Below are 14,108 nucleotides of genomic sequence, written 5' to 3'. Positions count from 1 at the left end.
CTGCCACCAAGTGCTCTCAAAATATATGGGACTGGAAAGGTTCCAAAATTTTCTAGAGCAGTGGTTCCCAACTTGTGGGTCCCCAGCTGTTTTGCCCTTCAAAACCCAGAAATCCAAACAGCTGGTAAACTGGCTGGGATTTCTGGGAGTTGTAGGCCAAAACACCTGGGGACCCACAGGTCGATAACCACTGTTCTAGAGCATACACTTGTATACAAAATGGTGAGGTTTTTTGTGGGAGCAGGTGCAGTGTAAAGGTGGCCCACCAAGGTCTTTTGGGCATATTTAATGCAACTTCCTAGCCTTCATATAGAAGAAGGAGAAGGAGGTGGATGGGAGCACCGATAACCTGCATATCTGCTCTAAAGAATACCAACAAATTCTAGCAAGTTCTGGCAATGCAGCTAATCCATTTTTACTGCTGTGAAATAATCAACATATCCTCTTTATTTTTTAAGAGAGGGAAAGAGAAGGACGCGTTAAGTCTGTGACCATGGGAGTCATGAGCTGCCTGATGTTGCTCCTTCCTAGAGAAAGTTCACAGAACAAATCAGGAATGCATCCAGCCCAGTATCCCAAGTGGTCCAACTCACCAGGATATTCCCCATCTCCATGGCAGCAGATTCTCATCGACATCACGCCCCCACTGATACTTCACACCAAGACCATCTGCTCACCTCACTCCCTTGTATACATGCCAGCAGCCAATTTACAACAACCCTGACAGCAGTGTTGATAATTTATATTTAGGGATCCCCATGGGGTTTTCTATCAGGATGATGGCTGTGCGTGCACTAATTCTCTCCTAACCCACTACCCTGCATCCCCAGGGCCATCAATGTGAAAAAATATATACAAAAATTCAAAGTAGGAGAGAGATATTTTAGTGGTTTAAACATACATCATAATAATAATGACAACTTTGTTGGGTTGTTGTATGTTTTCCAGGCTCTATGGTCATGTTCCAGAAGTATTCTCTCCTGACGTTTGACTCACATCTATGGCAGGCATCCTCAGTGGTTGTGAGGTATGGAGAAACTAAGCAAGGAAGGTTTCTATATCTGTGGAAATTCCAGGGTGAGAGACAGATATATAAACCTTCCTTACTTAGTTTCTCCATATCTCACAACCTCTGAGGATGCCTGCCATAGATGTGGGCGAAACGTCAGGAGAGAATACTTCTGGAACATGGCCATACAGCCCAGAAACATACAACAACCCTGTGATCCCAGCCATGAAAGCCTTCGACAACACATTAATAACAACTTTATTCTTATACCCTTCTACCATCTCCCCGAAGGAACTCGGGGCAGGTTACAAATGGGACAAAATGTCCATAAGACATAAAAGCAGAAAACAATTTATAAAACAAAACAATTCATAAAAGGGCATAATAAAATACAACAACCAAGATAAAACATACTAAACATAACAGAATAAAACAGATCGCAGTGAAGCTCCATCAGACCAGGTTCAACAAAAACAAAATCAAGATTTCTAAAATGGGCATAATCAAGCTATAAAAGGGCTGGGCAAGGGATCGTGCAAATACATGGTACTGCAGAAAGGAAGGTCAATGCCCAAATGTTGACATCCTCCAAGTGCAGCATTAATCCATCTCTCCAATTGATTCAGCTTTTTTTTCGTGTCAGGAGCAACCCGAGTTGCTTCTGGAGTGAGAGAATTGGCCATCTGCAAGGACGTTGCCCAGGGGACACCCGGATGTTTTGATGTTTTACCATCCTTGTGGGAGGCTTCTTTCATGTCCCCGCATGGAGCTGGAGCTGATAGAGGGAGCTCATGCACGCTCTCCCCGGGTGGGATTCGAACCTGGCAGCTTTCAGATCAGCATCCCAATCTTCAAGTCACGAGGCTTTTATCCCCTAGGCCACTGGAGGCTCCGATTCAGCTTATAATGGTGGAAACACTCTCCAGGTGTGGTGGATTCAGATTCAGCTTATAATGGTGGAAACTGTAATCCACCACACCTGGAGAGTGTCAATTGGAAGGGAGACTGCCTAGCCCCTTAAAGAATATGTAGAACATTGGGAGGCTCCTTTTCAATGCTTTTGACAGTTGCATAGGCCAGTAGTGCCCATTTTTTTCAGCCATGTAATCCTTGAGAAAATACTTTTTGTCACATGGAACCCTAACTTTATCTTTGGCTTTCATGAAGTTCTTTGTTTATCTACTCCTATTGTCTGAGTGGTTTGTATAATGTAGTAGGTTTGGAAATAAAGGGAATGTATTATAAATATAACCACAAATGTGAGATTGCCCTGAACAGAACTAAATGAAGGCTGCTCTAAGAGAGCTCTAATATTCCAAGAAAGTCCCAACTTTCTTGGAACCTATATGTGCTATCCCTGGAAAGATCATGACAGTTCAAGATGCTGAGCTGGGATGAAGCATCTTCCGTTGACGGATGGATGTTTGGAGATAACCCATGCTTCTTTCACATTAGAGACAATCTAATCATATTTGTGGGCTGCTTTAGATCCTCCAGTGCTATTCTATAGTATTCAATGTATACGTCTAGCCCAGTGATGGCCAACCTATGACACGCGTGTCAGCACTGACACGCCTAGCCATTTTTGCTGACACGCTGCTGCATGCAGATTGATTGGACGACTATGTCTTTTGTGGCCAAATTTGGTCCAGTGGTTTCGTTGTTTACTCCATGGGAATTATGCACATTACACACACACACACACACACACACATATATATATATATATATAATTTCTATTATTCTCTTATTATTGTAGTATGTTACCATATTATTACTATTATATTATTATTATATTATTCATTGCTCTTGACTACATTGAAACTAGAATAGAGAGAAATCAGCATGGAAACTGCAAGAGGTACCATAGATCGTTGTACATGGAAATAACGGTAGTAAATAGTTTCTGATTTATTGAATACAGTTATATATTACAATTATATATTTTTGTTATTTAAGCTATACATATTGCGAAATTATGGGGGTTTTTTTCTCTCGAAGTGACACACTACCCAAGTCATGATAGGTTTTTTGGTGAATTTTGACACACCAAGCTCAAAAGCTTGCCCATCATTGGTCTAGCCCATGTATAGTCAAATAAAAGTTTGCTATTATTCATGATTTCAGATATCTACCTGGGGGGAGGTGAACATACCCCATATTATGGTATGAGACAAAATGAGGCAAAACTCCTTCGAAAAGGAATTCCATCCCCAACAGCAGTTGTAATGCTAGTGGTAGAAATAGTGGGAAATATACTGTATATGCCCTATATCCAAGCACAACAAACAATACATGTGATGTAAACAATTCAAAACAATTTAAAATATGAAATCGTAAAAGATAATTGACAGTCTAAAATCATATTAAGCTATCTGAAAATTAAAACTGTTAAATCTTTGAGCACCTCTTATCTGAAATAAGGGGCCAGAAGTGTTTTGGATTGCAGATTTTTCCAGATTTTTAAATACCTGTATGTGTGTGTGTGTGTGTGTGTGAACACACATGAGAGAACTTGGAGAGGGTACTTAAGTCTAAACATCAAGTTCGTTCATGTTTCATATGGACCTTATACACATTGTCTAAAGGTCATTTTTTTCACAATATTTCAAATTATTTTGTGCATAAAACAAATTTGTGTCCACTGAACCATCAGAGAGCAAAGGTGTCACTACCCCAATTATCCATGTTGACTTTTTTATTTTAGGATATTTCATACTTCAGAATTCTGGGTAAGGGATGCTCAGCCTGTACATGCACAAACTGGATAGAACCACAATTTTGGAGAGACACAAAATTAACAATTTGCTGTCCTTCCACAACTGCTTCCACTCTGGTAAGTGTGGGGCAAGAAATGTTGGTGAAGGTAGCATGCCACAATCTACAAACAGTCTGCTTCTAAGTCCTCTTGTGAGTTCATATCACCTAGTTGTTAGTTTTTATATTTTCACAAGAATGTTCTCTATTTCTTCATTGCATTGCATTAATCACACATTTAAGTTAATGAAGCCTCCAGCTACCACTACCATCTTATAACTCCCAAATCACCTGAAGAGGCCTGTTCATATAACATACCTGTGGGTAGGGGAAAATGGCCATTGTGCCAACGGCTGTACACTAAGGCTTCTCAGTGCCAAAAGTTTAAATTGGGGAAAATGTTCAGCCTGGGGGGTCAAACCCAAACTCATAAAGTGTGCATTCCATCCATGGGTGAGGTCAGATGGAATTGTTACCTATTTAGACTTTTTCCCCAGTAAGCTTTTCCCAGGTGTGCATGCTGACATGAGTAAAAAACCCAAACCAGCAAATCCCTCAAATGAGAAAAAGTGCCCCTTAAATTCGATGGAATGCAGTATTTGCTGGGAAGGCTAGATTACCAAGATGAAAAGAAACTGTCCTGTTTTGTATTTCAAGAATAGCCTTAAGACACTATGGTAAGTAAATGAAAACTGCTTTACTTCAGCAAAACACAAAGTACAGTACACTCAGTGAAATAATGCAAACGAAAGCCAGGAAGTCGTACTTCAGACAAAGAAACAGGCATAAATCCAGATGCAGACTTGGAGCAGGCACACAGAGTGAAGGCATTAGAGTCAGTTTTTTACCAGCAAGAGCTGGCTGCACATGCTTCTGCTTTTATAGCCCTGGGTCCCCACACAGCTGCTAGGGCAGATCCTAATCACTCAGCTGCATTTCTGGCAGCTAATCTAGCTGAACGATGTCTCTGCTCTGTTTCCTTTCACCTCTCCTGGAATGAGGGTACTAACAAAGTCTCCTCCTCAGACTCGCCCTCAGATTCATGAACACTTTCCTCCTCCCCTTCCTCTTCTGAAGAAGAGGAATCCTTGACAGCCCTAAGTCAACCTCTTCATAGGCTGAAAAGCAAATGCAACGATTTCACAATGTGCAGATCCATGTGCAGACAGTGTGCAGATCCATGTAACAATTTCCTGACAAAAGTTGGCCACAGAAACATGCTGGACGACCAAACTCATTGTGATGACCCATGGGCCTTGTAGTCCTGCTCAGGACATTGTAATTCCTGATGAAGATGAAAACTTGGGTTTTTTACCTTCCCAGTCTGAACTGGATTCCTCTCAGCCAGATCTTTCCCAGGCAGATCTGGGAACCTTGCACCTGCAAGAAAGTTGTCTCCCAGAAGTATGTCAAACAAGCCCAGAGCCTACTTCTCCCGTATTCTTGCGCCGGGAGTTTTGTAAACAACAGAGAAGTTTGGATTCAGCTTCGCGCAGGAGTGCGAGGATTGCAGCTAAGAATGTGGCCAATTAAGACTGCTTCTCGTGAGAATCTTTGGGGAGTCTCACATCTGGTCTCAGAGTTAGCTTTCGGTTCTGATTCCCAGAGAACTGCTTCGGCGGGAAAGCTAGACTCTATTTAGGTGTTTTACCCGCGTAGTAACTTCGCGGAGTCAATTCGTCAGCCTACGGAGCGAGTTGTGTCTGGACAGCGCGCTCCGGTTCAAGCCTCGCTCCTGCTCAAGCCTTGCCTTGCTATCCAGCCTTCGCCTTGCTTCCCAGCCTTTGTTTATCTACGGACTTTGCCTTGTTTCCCAGGATCAATCCTTGCCTTGTTCCACGGATTTATCAAGTTATTCCACGGACCTTGTTCTTGTTCTTAGTTACCTTGTTCCACGTTCAAGCCTTGTTTCAAGTATCAAGTTATTTCCTAGCCTCGCTCAAGTTTCATGGACTAAAGGACCTTGTCATCTCCCCTCACTTTGCTTGGCAAAGTGAGTGTTTCGGTTATTGGATTACAACTTTGGACCTTAATATTTCTTATTGGACATTGCTTTTTTGGACTAATTCTGACCTTTCCTGAAAGGTCTAATTCTGGACTATTTTCTACACTTGTTTTTATTAACTTTATATATTCCTACAATAAAGATATTAGATAGATTCTGGCCTCTGTGTATGGTTATTGGTGCTCTGCAGCCTGGGTCGTGACAGTTTGACTCCGCCACCCTAAGCACCAATTAACCTCGGCCAGAATGTCTACCGGAGTCGTACCTGGGCCGAGCGGCCAGCCGATTACCTACACCATCGACAAGGAAGAGGTGGACCGAATCCGTGATAAGCTCAATGCACAGGATGGAGAAATAAGGGGTTTGAAGGAACGCGGAGTTCGTCTTCCGGCCATGGCGTTGCCAACCAAGTTTACTGGAGAAGCTTCTAAGGTTCATGTCTTCCGTCGCCAATGTCAAGCTTATCTGGAGGCCCGTGCTGCCGAGTTTCCCCAAGAAGACATCAAAGTGGCATGGGTTTACAGTCTTCTAGACGGGCCAGCGGCCAGCTGGGCGACGGCACTGTTCGACCAAGCCTCTCCACACCTAAGATCAGCGCAACACTTCTTGGACCACCTCAAGGAGACTTGGGGAATCGAGGTCAATTTGGAGGCAGCCGGTCACAAACTCCGTCGCCTTTTCCAAGGAGACAGACCTATGTCTCAGTATATAGCCGAGTTCCGAGTGCTGGCCCACAACACCGGCTGGAACGATGTAGCCCTCAGGGGACAATTCCGGGAGGGTCTCAACATTGAAATGCTGGAAGAAATCTCCAAGGTGGATCCTCCCCAGACCCTCGAGGCACTCATTGATCAATGTTTACGGGCTGAAGTCATGATTGCCAACAGAAAACAGTGGGTTCGAGGCCAGGGCAGTAGAGCCGGGGCAAAACCCCCCGCTCCCGCCAGCGTTCAGCCACGTCCGGTGTGGAGACCCCCACCGCCAACCCCATACCCCAGAGGAGGCGAGGAGGTGCCGATGCAGTTGGGCAATGTGCGTCCCAGACTAGATGCCGCCGAGAAGGCCCGTCGTCAACGCTTAAACCTCTGCTGGTACTGCGGGAACGGGGGCCACTTCGCCAGAGAGTGCCCAGCCAAAGGGAAGCCTGCCGCCCGTCTTGCGGCGGCGTCCTCCACGGAGACGAAGGCGTCTGAGCCGACTGGCACACAGCCGGCGGGGGAAGCCAACGACCGGGTGTAGAGAGGCTCGCCAACCCGGTCAAAAAATCCATCCAAGAGCCGCCAACCGGGGTCCTGTTCCTTCTCGTGGTCACATTATGGTCAGCAAAAAGGGGACCCGTCATGATCCACGCCATGATAGACTCTGGAGCTACCAACAATTTCATCGATAGAGAGTATGCCGACTCTCTGGGATTACAATATCATGATTTCAAGAATGCCCGTGTGGTGCAAGCCATAGACGGCCGTCCCCTCAAGACGGGCCCCGTAAGTCAGTGGTCGGAACCCACCAGGATGTGGATAAGGGAACATATGGAAGAGATTTCCTTCTTTGTTACCGAGGTCCCCCATTTCCCTGTGATTTTGGGAATTCCATGGCTGACTCTCCACGACCCTAACATCTCCTGGTCCAACAGAGAACTGCAGTTTGCTTCACCGTACTGCCAAAACCATTGCCTCGTAGCCAAGGTATGCCATGCCACAGACACCGAGCCCATCATCACCTTGCCAAAGAAGTACTCCGAGTATTGGGATGTATTCAATGAGAAAGAAGCCGAAAAATTACCCCCACATAGACCTTATGACTGTGCCATTGACTTGGTGGAGGGGGCCCCGATCCCGCGAGGGCATCTCTACTCCCTGACTGAACCAGAGCAAGAAGCTCTCAGGGAATTCCTAGAGACAAACCTTCGCAAGGGATTCATCAGACCCTCTCAATCCCCAGCCGCCTCCCCAGTGATGTTTGTGAAGAAGAAGTCAGGGGAACTACGCTTGGTGGTGGACTACAGAGCATTGAACAATATCACCAAGCGGAACAGCTATCCCCTGCCCTTAATCTCGGATCTACTGGATCGGCTTCGAGGAGCCAAGGTTTACACCAAGCTGGATCTTCGGGGGGCTTACAACTTAGTTCGCATCAGGGAAGGGGACGAGTGGAAGACCGCCTTCCAGACCAAATTCGGATTATTTGAGTCCCGAGTTATGAATTTCGGTTTATGCGGAGCCCCCGCAACGTTCCAGCATTTTGTCAATGACATTTTTCAGGACTATCTAGACAGGTTCTTGATAATCTACCTGGACGATTTTTTGGTGTTTTCCAGATCACAATCAGAACATGAGAACCACGTCAAAATGGTGTTACAACGATTGCGGGATCATGGACTTTATGCCAAGCTGGAAAAATGCGCTTTTGATCTACAAGAGGTAGATTTCCTTGGTTACCGCATCTCGCCTCTAGGGCTTTCCATGGATCCAGCCAAAGTTTCAGCAGTATTGGAATGGCGGGCGCCAACTAACAAGAAAGAGGTGCAGCGTTTCTTGGGGTTCGCGAACTACTACCGCAAGTTCATTCCAGATTTTGCCCGCTGGTCCGACCCCATCACTAGCTGCATCCGTGGAAAGCAGCCTTTCCGCTGGACTGATCAAGCAGAGAAAGGGTTCCAGCAACTAAAGAAACTATTCACCTCCCAGCCAATTCTACAGCACCCAAATCCTGGAACCCCTTTTGTGGTGCAAGCGGACGCCTCTGATGTGGCAATTGGGGCTGTACTCTTACAACCGGTGGGAGATCACCTCCACCCCTGTGCCTTTTATTCTCGTCAACTAACCACACCAGAGAGGAATTACACCATTTGGGAAAAAGAACTACTGGCCATAAAGGCAGCCTTTGAAACTTGGAGACATTGGCTAGAAGGGGCCAAATTTCCCATTGAAGTCCACACTGATCATCGTAATCTAGAACATCTAAGAACTGCCCGCAAACTAAATCAGAGGCAGCAACGTTGGGCTTTATTCTTTGAACGTTTCAACTTCCAGATCCATTATGTGACCCCAGCCCAAACCAAGCAAGCAGACGCCCTGTCACGTAAACCGGAATACGCTGCAGGACGCAAGGAGACCTTTGAATCCCAACTGCTACAACCTGAGAACTTTGCCACGCTCACGGTGGGGAACACCAAATCCATTCCCATTGGTTCAACTTCCCCTACTCCAGGACCCATCTGTGCTCAAGAAATCAGGGCTAGTCAGCAAGCAGATGCCTGGGCGCAGGACCAACTTCGCCAAGGTCTGCATTTCCCCTTTTCGCTTAAAGATGGGCTGCTCTGCTATAGAAATCATGTTTATATCCCACCCGGACCGGGCAGGGAAAAAGCGCTTCGTCTGTGTCATGACTGCAAACCAGCAGGACACTTCGGACTATTTAAAACTATGCATTTGATCCTAAGGGATTTTTGGTGGCCCAAGATCCGCAAGGATGTGGAAAAATATGTCAACACCTGCCCAGTATGCCAGCGCTCCAAGATACGAAGGGAGAAGCCCTCAGGGCTTTTACACCCCCTTCCTACCCCATCTCGCCCATGGGAAATAATTTCCGCGGATTTCATCACTGACCTACCACCTTCCTGTGGATTCACCACGATCTTAGTGGTGGTGGACCTATTCACCAAGTTAGCCCATTTCATTCCCTGCGAAGGCCTCCCCACGGCCAAGGAAACTGCGGATCTATTTCTTCAACATGTTTTCAGACTACATGGATTGCCCAAGAGTTTAGTCACAGACCGTGGATCTCAATTCACCTCTCGTTTTTGGAAGGCACTACAAAAACTATTGGGCATAGACTCTCGCTTATCTTCAGCTCATCATCCCCAAACAGATGGGCAAACGGAGCGCACCAATGCCACTTTGGAGCAGTATCTTCGCTGTTATGTAAACTATCAACAGGACAATTGGGCTTCTCTGTTACCACTGTCTGAGTTTGCCTACAACAATGGAGTTCAAGCTTCTACAAAAGAAACGCCGTTCTTTGCAAACTACGGCTTCCATCCACGTTTCTTTCCCCCTGTCATTGAAACTTCAGAGGTTCCCGCAGCAGAGGATTGGCTGCAGGAACTCACAGCGGTGCAACAACTTTTGCTCCAGCAACTGGACCAAGCCAAGGAGGACTATAAACGCCACGCTGACAAACATCGCCAGCCGGGCCCTGAAATCAAGGTAGGAGATCGGGTTTTCCTGTCCACTCGCTTCCTGCCCTCCCACCGCCCTTGCCGGAAGTTAGATGCCCGTTTCATTGGTCCCTATCCAGTGGTGGCGCAATTAAACCCCGTGACTTTCAAACTCCAACTTCCGCGTTCAATGCGCATTCACCCAGTGTTTCACCGTTCCCTGCTCCTTCCGGCGGATGGTGTGCGACCTGATACAGACCAACCGGCCCCCCCTCCTGTTTTGATGAATGGGGAGGAGGAGTTCGAGGTTGAGGACATTTTGGATTCTCGCTTTCACCGCCGCCGCCTACAATATCTCATTGACTGGGTGGGTTTTGGCCCTGAGGAACGCTCTTGGGAAGACGCCTCCACAGTCCATGCTCCTGATCTAACCCGTCGCTTTCATCAGACCTATCCCACCAAACCGCGACCTCGCGCCTCGGGGAGAGGGCCCCAGTTTGGGAGGGGCCTTGAGGAGGGGGATAGTGTGATGACCCATGGGCCTTGTAGTCCTGCTCAGGACATTGTAATTCCTGATGAAGATGAAAACTTGGGTTTTTTACCTTCCCAGTCTGAACTGGATTCCTCTCAGCCAGATCTTTCCCAGGCAGATCTGGGAACCTTGCACCTGCAAGAAAGTTGTCTCCCAGAAGTATGTCAAACAAGCCCAGAGCCTACTTCTCCCGTATTCTTGCGCCGGGAGTTTTGTAAACAACAGAGAAGTTTGGATTCAGCTTCGCGCAGGAGTGCGAGGATTGCAGCTAAGAATGTGGCCAATTAAGACTGCTTCTCGTGAGAATCTTTGGGGAGTCTCACATCTGGTCTCAGAGTTAGCTTTCGGTTCTGATTCCCAGAGAACTGCTTCGGCGGGAAAGCTAGACTCTATTTAGGTGTTTTACCCGCGTAGTAACTTCGCGGAGTCAATTCGTCAGCCTACGGAGCGAGTTGTGTCTGGACAGCGCGCTCCGGTTCAAGCCTCGCTCCTGCTCAAGCCTTGCCTTGCTATCCAGCCTTCGCCTTGCTTCCCAGCCTTTGTTTATCTACGGACTTTGCCTTGTTTCCCAGGATCAATCCTTGCCTTGTTCCACGGATTTATCAAGTTATTCCACGGACCTTGTTCTTGTTCTTAGTTACCTTGTTCCACGTTCAAGCCTTGTTTCAAGTATCAAGTTATTTCCTAGCCTCGCTCAAGTTTCATGGACTAAAGGACCTTGTCATCTCCCCTCACTTTGCTTGGCAAAGTGAGTGTTTCGGTTATTGGATTACAACTTTGGACCTTAATATTTCTTATTGGACATTGCTTTTTTGGACTAATTCTGACCTTTCCTGAAAGGTCTAATTCTGGACTATTTTCTACACTTGTTTTTATTAACTTTATATATTCCTACAATAAAGATATTAGATAGATTCTGGCCTCTGTGTATGGTTATTGGTGCTCTGCAGCCTGGGTCGTGACACTCATGAATAATTGGATCTACAAAAGTTAACTCATAATTGTGGAGTGTCAACTGTACACAAATTCAGTAAGAATTTCAAGTTGTTTCCAACTAATGACAACCTTAAGATGAACCTCTCTTGGCTTTTGTGCCCATATTTGTTCAGAGGTGGTTTCCCTTTTATTTTATTTGAGGTTGAGAGTGTGCAATTTGCCCAAGGTCAACCAGTGGGGCTCCATGGTCAAGCAGGGATTTGCATCCTGACCCCCAGAATTGTAATCCAACTCTCAAACTACGCCACACTGACTCTCCATGTGAGAGTATAAGATTACAATTCTCTTTGTGTACAGTATTTACAGTATTATCCACGGTTTCAGGTATTTGAAGACTTGGATGTTTCAACATGCTTTCGAACAGTAGGTCCGTTTTCATCACCATCCAATCTTAACGATTTACTGCCCTAACCCTCAGCACTTTACCCTATTCCAGAATCTCATTGCCTTGCGTTTTTGCACATGCCTGCCTTCCCTGTAATTTCTTAATAGCCCCACCGTTTAGTCCTGATGCTCACTAGGTATTTTATGAATGTTATTTTACTGTTATTGTTTTAATTATATATGCTGTCGTATTGTTTTATCTGTTGATCGGGCATGGTCCCCATGTGAAACACTCCGAGACTCCTCGGGGAGATGGAAGCGGATTATAAATAAAGATTATTATTATTATTATTATTATTATTATTATTATTATTATTATTATTATTATTTACAGCATTATATAGTATAATGCTGTACAGTATTTACAGAATTATCCATGGTTTTGGGTATTCATGGAGCCCCCAGTGGTGCAGCAGATTAAACCACTGAGCTGCTGAACTTGCTGACCAAAAGGTTGGGGGTTCGAATCCAGGGAGCAGAGGTGAGCTCCTGCTGTTAGCCCCAGCTTTTGCCAACCTAGCAATTCGAAAACATTCAAATGTGAGTAGATCAGTAGGCACCACTCCGATGGGAAGGTAATGGTGTTCCATGCTGGCCACATGACCTTGGAGGTGTCCATGGACAACACCAGCTCTTTGGCTTAGAAATGGAGATGAGCACCAACCCTCAGAATCGGACACGACTAGGTTTCATGTCTAGGGGAAAACCTTCACCTTTATCTTACAGTATTTACATCCTCCCTTCACTTCTTGTTTGGTTCAACCAAAAGTGGAAAAATGGAATTGCCTACAACCACTGTGTTGGATAAAGCCCTGGACTGCAATGCAAATTTGATCCCTCTTCCACAGAATACAGTAGAGTCTCACTTATCCAACATAAACAGGCCGGCAGAATGTTGGATTAAACCTCAAATTATGTTATGATTTTACAAATTAAGCACCAAAAGATCATGCTTTACAACAAAACGTCAGAAAAAGTAGTTCAATACACGGTAACGTTATGTAGTCATTACTGTATTTACTAATTTAGCACCAAAACATTGCAATGTATTGAAAACATTGAATACAAAAACACTGACTACTAAAAGGCAAACTGCATTGGATAATACAGAACGTTGGATAAGCAAAGGTTGGATAAGTGAGACTCTACTGTACTTTTAAACCCAGGTTCATGTGTGTGCTTTAATTCTGATTCCACATTCTAAGCAATATTTTGGAATATATGCTCTAAGCCTCAACGTTTTGTATCATCCCTGATCTCCATGGGTGCCTGGAGAACTCCCAAGCATGTTCATAGTATTTAAGCAACATCTCATACCTTCCAACTTAAATCCCCTTGGCACAAGTCCAGTCGTCTCCATGGTAGGAACCTCATCTTCCTCTTCATTGGAGACATTAGGTGGGAGTGCTCTTCGCCCACTCAGGCCACTGGGAATCACTTTTTTCTTCTGTCTCTCAGCAGCTGTTGGTTCAGTCATCGCTGCTATCTCTTTGATATCTTTTTAAAAGCAAGAAAGTAGGCAAGGGGGAAAGAAAAATGTTGATGAGTCAGCATTGTTTGAAAGCCTCTGATAGGGTTGTTGTTTGGTAGTCATGGAAAAGATATAGGAAAACCACAAGCATATCAGAATATTAATCCATCTAGTTTTCTCTGACGGTCGCTACATGGCAAAATCTATCTGGAAAGAACACCAACTATTTTTAAACTATAGAAACATCTGGGAAGCTACCAGCAAGCAATTTCAAACCTTAAAAAAAATCATGTAACACATTTCCAACATTTATTGGAGCTGTTTTTATTAAATTTAGCTAATTTAGCTGGTGTGTAGTACCATCTAAAAAACATAAGAAATAGGCACTTTCTTTCACCAGTGGTGGAAATGTAAAAAAGTTAAAGAATACTGGAACAACATACATAAAGCAACACAAAAAAATTTAAAAGTACATTTTCCTATGATACTTGAAATGTACCTGTTAGGCATTACAAATGTGAAACTGAATAAAAATCAGGATAAAATACTCTTCCTTAAAGGGACAGTCACAAGACTTGTTCTAGCTAAAGTTTGGAAGAAAAAAAATATACCTACTATTGAAGACTGGACTATAAAATTGTTTGATTTAATACAAATGGACAGTTTGACGCAGAAACTAAGAGACATCAAGGATAAAACAGATTGGTCCGGTTTCAACTCTTTTATTCGAAATGGAGGAAACACTCTCATACTAGACCTATCCGATGTATGAAAACACTAAAAGACAGTAGAGTC

The 14,108-nt window shown here is 44.8% G+C and overlaps 1 protein-coding gene across 1 annotated transcript in view; it reads right to left on the bottom strand.

Moving 5' to 3' along the window:
* Positions 1 to 14,108, bottom strand: part of f13a1 (coagulation factor XIII A chain) — a 149,305-nt gene that overhangs the window by 134,163 nt on the left and 1,034 nt on the right. The window contains exon 2 of the mRNA XM_062977690.1: positions 13,160 to 13,339. Within this exon, the coding sequence (XP_062833760.1) occupies positions 13,160 to 13,319 (160 nt within the window). The 5' untranslated portion in view covers positions 13,320 to 13,339. The remainder of the gene's footprint in view (positions 1 to 13,159; positions 13,340 to 14,108) is intronic.

The sequence above is a fragment of the Anolis carolinensis genome, chromosome 4 (assembly GCF_035594765.1).
Source record: "Anolis carolinensis isolate JA03-04 chromosome 4, rAnoCar3.1.pri, whole genome shotgun sequence".
NCBI classification, from domain to species: domain Eukaryota; kingdom Metazoa; phylum Chordata; class Lepidosauria; order Squamata; family Dactyloidae; genus Anolis; species Anolis carolinensis.
The sequence above is the reverse complement of the archived record's forward strand: the minus strand, read 5'-3'. Positions and strand labels throughout refer to the sequence as shown.